At 40.5% G+C, this 6,000-nt stretch overlaps 1 protein-coding gene across 16 annotated transcripts in view; it reads right to left on the bottom strand.

The window, feature by feature from the left end:
• Window positions 1-3,118: 3,118 nt before the first annotated feature.
• Window positions 3,119-6,000, bottom strand: part of LOC139984532 (uncharacterized) — a 46,499-nt gene continuing 43,617 nt past the window's right edge. For all 16 annotated transcript variants that reach the window (XM_071998448.1, XM_071998450.1, XM_071998449.1 and 13 more), the window contains 2 exons: window positions 5,567-5,687; window positions 3,119-4,322 (listed from right to left, as the gene is read on the bottom strand). In XM_071998448.1, the coding sequence (XP_071854549.1) occupies window positions 3,457-4,322; window positions 5,567-5,687 (987 nt within the window). In that variant the 3' untranslated portion in view covers window positions 3,119-3,456. The remainder of the gene's footprint in view (window positions 4,323-5,566; window positions 5,688-6,000) is intronic.

Raw genomic sequence — 6,000 nt, 5'->3', positions numbered from 1 at the left:
TAGTAGCATACACTTAATCAACTAGCTGGTCTTTTTCAAATGATCAACATAATTTAACCTCTTAATTGGCCATAATTATTAATGAGAGCAGCAATGGTGGTAAGAAGGTTCATAATGTAGATATTTCTCCTAAGTTAAAGGGGACCAGAGCTCCCCCAATTTACAATGACAGCACCTTGCATTTCACTTGCCGTCCTAAGATCAAAAGTGTCCCCCGATTTTCTTTAATGTCGTGGAAATATCATTGAATTTGTAGAAAGTTCAGAAAGAAAATTGATAAATAATGAATTCCAGTTTCCTTCAGTTTAAATTTTTTTTTCTTTCTTTAGTATTGGATTTTTATCTTGGACAAAACACTTGTTTCTAGATGAGGTGTTCTGACGATTATCCAACAGACAGAACCACCAAAACACTGAGACACCCTCAAAATTCAACCCTTCTTTGACACATAAAGTGTAGAAAACTGACCCTCGATGTCAATGTAAGGTGGTCAGCATCAATATCATGTCCCTGGATTTCCTGAAGAGACTATGATAAACTGTTTCCTAAATGGCCCCATAATTGGACTGTGTGTAGGTTACCCCTATAACTATACAAGGGAAGATAATGCCTTTTGTGGTATTTCTGAATGTTTGATCACCAAAATGCCAAGATAAACATTTTTCCCCCGATGCGTTTCCATGTTTCTTCAAATTCTGAGAAAGAGCTCACAGACTAGACCATTAAAAACAAGAATGCTTACATTGATCTGTTGTTGGTTTATTGTCTATTTCTCCAACACTCAATAACTGTTTCCTGAATTTTACCGAGTAAAAATAACAAGATCCCTATAATTATAATCTATGGCAAACCATCACACTCTTCTTAACGGAAACAACATTCAACAGCTTATCCTGAGGTATTTAAAGCGCGAAAAACGTCAGAAACAGACATAACATGAACCACAAGAAACTGTTTTAAATGCAGATGTTGAATGTCACTGGAACATACCCTGTATCAAATAATTAACTACAGGGATTCAAGATGTAATACAGCTGTTAACATTTCCACACATACACACACACATATATACATATAAATACAAATGTTCAGGCTACTTGGCCTTAATATGTTATAAATAATGTAAGGACGGATTTTGTCTCTGAGCAATACTTGGACGTTGATCGAATAAAGTATAAAACTTAGCATACTTCTGCAGCATTTTAAAAATACTCTTAAAATTATATGAATACCTCCCAGCCCCCCACCTCCACCCTCCAAAAATAAATAGTAGATAAAATTAAATTAAAAAATAAAGAAAAAACCCCAGAAAGCCAATGGGCTTGGTTATTCCTTGCCACACTTTATATGAGAATCAATCAAATGTAACAATGCACACAAGATTTATCAGTGTTGATCACTACTGACTTCACTATGGATTCTGACCAATGGTTCTTGAAGGAATAAAGATCCACATAAATAGTATCAATTGCATTCACGCTTTTACTTATCACTTGTAGATCACACAGTCAAAAGGATGTTATATCCAAGTATACCTTTGGATTTATCATGCTTTACAAGGCTTTCAAACTTGTTTCAGCCTCCTCGACTGATCACCTCTGCCGATGTCAGTAGGGGTAGGTGTCGTACCCACCATGATTTACATTCCATGTCAGCTTTGCTTAACAGATATTTGCAGTGTTTACATGTTTTTATAGACTCCTGACCTGTGTTGATCTCAAATGACTGTTAACCTTCCCAACAAATTCTATAGAGTTCTCCTCGTACTCACCAACGCGGATCTAAAATACCGAGTATGTTCATCCAAGCATTTGTCTTTGTGAGTGATCTTCTAGAGCCTAAATATATCACAGATGGAATATCTCTTCTGTGTTTTTTTTAATATGTCTTTGGACAGCTCAAATATGACAGTTGCTCAGACAGACAGACAGACAGGGTATTAAACAAGCTGAAATGCAAGTATGTTACGTTAGTTTGCCAGATTGATCTACCTTCCCTCCAAAGAGATATTTGGACATTGTAGCACTATCAGAGCATTGTACTTGATTGGTGTTGTTGCAGGCTGAGCATTGTACTTGATTGGTGTTGTTGCAGGCTGAGCATTGTACTTGATTAGTGTTGTTGCAGGCTGAGCATTGAACTTGATTAGTGTTGTTGCAGGGTGAGCATTGTAATTGATTGGTGTTGTTGCAGGCTGAGCATTGTAATTGATTGGTGTTGTTGCAGGCTGAGCATTGTACTTGATTGGTGTTGTTGCAGTCTGAGCATTGTACTTGATTAGTGTTGTTGCAAGCTGAGCATTGAACTTGATTAGTGTTGTTGCAGGGTGAGCATTGTAATTGATTGGTGTTGTTGCAGGGTGAGCATTGTAATTGATTGGTGTTGTTGCAGGCTGAGCATTGTACTTGATTGGTGTTGTTGCAGTCTGAGCATTGTAATTGATTAGTGTTGTTGCAGGGTGAGCATTGTAATTGATTGGTGTTGTTGCAGGGTGAGCATTGTAATTGATTGGTGTTGTTGCAGGCTGAGCATTGTTCTTGATTGGTGTTGCTGCAGGCTGAGCATTGTAATTGATTGGTGTTGCTGTATGCTGAGCATTGTACTTGATTGGTGTTGTTGCAGGCTGAGCATTGTACTTGATTGGTGTTGTTGCAGGCTGAGCATTGTACTTGATTAGCGTTGTTGCAGGCTGAGCATTGTAATTGATTAGTGTTGTTGCAGGCTGAGCATTGTAATTGATTGGTGTTGTTGCAGGCTGAGCATTGTTCTTGATTGGTGTTGCTGCAGGCTGAGCATTGTACTTGATTGGTGTTGCAGGCTGAGCATTGTTCTTGATTGGTGTTGTTGCTTTCTGGGCATTGTACTTGATTGGTGTTGATGATGGTGAGCATTGTACTTGATTGGTGTTGTTGCAGTCTGAGCATTGTACTTGATTGGTGTTGTTGCAGTCTGAGCATTGTACTTGATTGGTGTTGTTGCAGTCTGAGCATTGTACTTGATTGGTGTTGTTACAGGCTGAGCATTGTACTTGATTGGTGTTGTTGCAGGCTGAGCATTGCACTTGATTGGTGTTGTTGCAGCCTGACCATTGCAATTGATTGGTAGTGTTACATGCAAACATCCTACTTGATTGGTGTTGCTGCACGCTGAGCATCCTACTTGATTGGTGCTGTTGTGTTTGAGCATCCTACTTGATTGGTGTTGTTTCATTCTGAGCATCCTACTAATTGGTGCTGTTGTGTTTGAGCATCCTAATTGTTTGGTGCTGTTGTGTTTGAGCATCCTACTTTGTTTGGTGTAGTTTCATTCTACGCATCCTACTAATTGGTGCTGTTGTGTTTGAGCATCCTACTTTGTTTGGTGTTGTTTCATTCTGAGCATCCTACTTGTGGAACATTAGTCCAGAGAGATTGGATCGATGCCACTGATAAAGTTCCTACAATATCTCATAATTGATCAAGACTTTTCATCATGCCCACTGGAAGTGATGTTGAGTGTCTTAGACTCCTCCTCCTCCTCCATTGTTGTAATACTTGTTAGGCCAGTGTAACCAGCAGGATGAGTTAAACTATTCAGATAATGTGATGCACTCTGTGCATTGATACTCTGCTGTGAGAGGCCAAACTGTCTCTGCATCGTCTCCTGCGAGCTTTCTCGGATGTGGGAAGGAGCAGACTTCTGCTTGATTAACTCCGACTGTCGATTGGTGAACCTCCTTCTCGATCCATCTTTCCTGCTTCCCCGGAAATAATTCGCGGAAGAAGACGCATAGGCAAGACTTGACTGCGAGCGTTGAGGGGGAGGGGCTCGGTTATTGTTATTCAAATCTTGACTATGTCCCTCCTCCTCCTCCTCCTCTTCCTGTGATGGAAGTTCTTCCCCCTGAAAAGGGTCAAAGGTCAGAAAACCATTGCCAATTGCTTTCCTCTGTCTTGAAGTCTGAAGTTTCTTCTCCAATTCTTGATATATGGGAGGGATTTCAAAATCTTCCAGGATTCCACCTCTGTCAACGTATATTTTAGGGCTCAGTTCGAGATCTGGACTACTCGGCCCGTCAGAACTGTACATGAGAGTAGACCCTAAACTCGTCACGGATCGCCTCTTCTGAGTCGGATCGTCTCGTGGGTCAGTCGGGTGGTCCTCATCGCCAATCTTTGAAATGTGGAATCCGATCTGATAATTACGTCCCGACTGCTCTGACAATCGTTGCAGGTACTTCATGCCGGCCACGGGCTGTAGTTTACGAGGCATGGGGGCGCTGCCCCCTAGCGAGGACATCCCTCTGATCTCACTGTTGGCACCAGCACTCCTTGTGGTCAATTCTGAGGGTTCATAACACAGCAGAAAGAAGAATTGTCAAGAGATCCAATCTGCTCAAATTGCTGAACGAATTGAACAGAAAACTTTGGTGAGAGCAGATTCCTCTTAGCTTATACAGTCTCAATGTGTGTTTGTTGATGAATTTGGGAAAACAAACTTCCAAAGCCAATTCAATATTACTTATTCTAAATGCACTCTGACCAGGTGGGTATAATAGAGAAAAGTTGTCGCAATCGAAAGAAATTTATTTTCTGTTGCCCTTATGGCGCGAACGATATACCGTAAAATCACTGTGACCGCCCATATCAGCATGGTCATTACACAAATGTAACCTATATATACTTGTATCGTCCACTTTTTGACCCAATTTCACGGGGGAAACGTCTGAAAACACCTGTTTATTCCTTGCAATGGAAGGAAATGACACAATTTTGCAAGCTACATCGGTAAGACCGAAAGAAAGATATATACTTTTCAAGAGAATGGACCTAACACAGGCTAGCACACAGGTCTAAGAGTCGTAAATAAAACAGAGAGATTTGGTTGGCGCAAAATCTGCTGGGCGGGGCTTGCAAATTTTGAATGAAGTTTGTAGAATCTACGTACTCGTTAAAAAATCTGGCGAATTTTGTTTGGCTGAAATTGTTTAACGACAGATAACTCAATAAAAATAATAAATATTAATATGAGAATTGCATTGCATAGAATGGTGTTATTTTCACTAAGAATTAAGGGCAGAATGCTGGAAAAGTCAAAGTTAAAATTTGGCAAACACACATTGAGACTTTTAACAAGGATAACTTGTAACATGTTTAAGTCCACCGAAAAAAAAAAAATTGTTTTATGAAATGATTACCCCTTCATGTTAGAAGTTTGTTATTTGCAATAAATAGACCAGTAGATGATTTACCTTGCTGTACATTGAGACTGCATGTAAACAACTTTATACAGAGACCAATCACATCTGTTGTTTCTCTGATCAAGGGGGGTGGGGAGGGGGAGGTGGGAGGGATAACGACTCCTTTCTCTAGGGAGACCTAGTGGTATTGGACAAAACAATCAGCCGACGTATTAAGTATATTTTCAGCTTTTGTTTTTCATTGAGAAGCTAGAGGTAGGGCTTGACGGGGATGGGTATACACCTTGTGGGCTCTTGTCATTACAGTACACCTAATTTTCGTCCAATTCAGTTTCTAATACATTCCCCTCCAATCATATTTCCAAGGAAGACATTGAGCATACAAACCTGGAAAGCTATGAAGAGGTGCCGTTGGAGGAGATGAGAGCTTGAAGCGAACTTCTGCCTCTCGTTTCTGTAACTCTCTGGTCAGAGCAATCAATCTAGCGTATTCATCATCTTGAAGAATCTGCAGCAAAGATTCAAATGAAAGACTAGTTACTGGCTGACTTGCCATGGTAGGCTGGCTTACTGCCATGGTAGACTGGCTTACTTACCATGGTAGGCTGGCTTACTTGCTCTGGTAGACTGGCTTACTTACCATGGTAGGCTGGCTTACTTACCATGGTAGGCTGGCTTACTTGCCATGGTAGGCCTCATATGTCATTGATTTCTATCTGTCATATTTATCTACTCCAAGATGGTGTCACCCCAGAAAATGGTACAACAGCTTGTTGACTGTATCAAGCCTTTCTCTCTTCTTTCATCATCCAGATTGACTG

The sequence above is a fragment of the Apostichopus japonicus genome, chromosome 17, assembly GCF_037975245.1.
Source record: "Apostichopus japonicus isolate 1M-3 chromosome 17, ASM3797524v1, whole genome shotgun sequence".
In the NCBI taxonomy this organism is placed as follows: Eukaryota; Metazoa; Echinodermata; class Holothuroidea; order Aspidochirotida; family Stichopodidae; genus Apostichopus; species Apostichopus japonicus.
The sequence above is the reverse complement of the archived record's forward strand: the minus strand, read 5'-3'. Positions and strand labels throughout refer to the sequence as shown.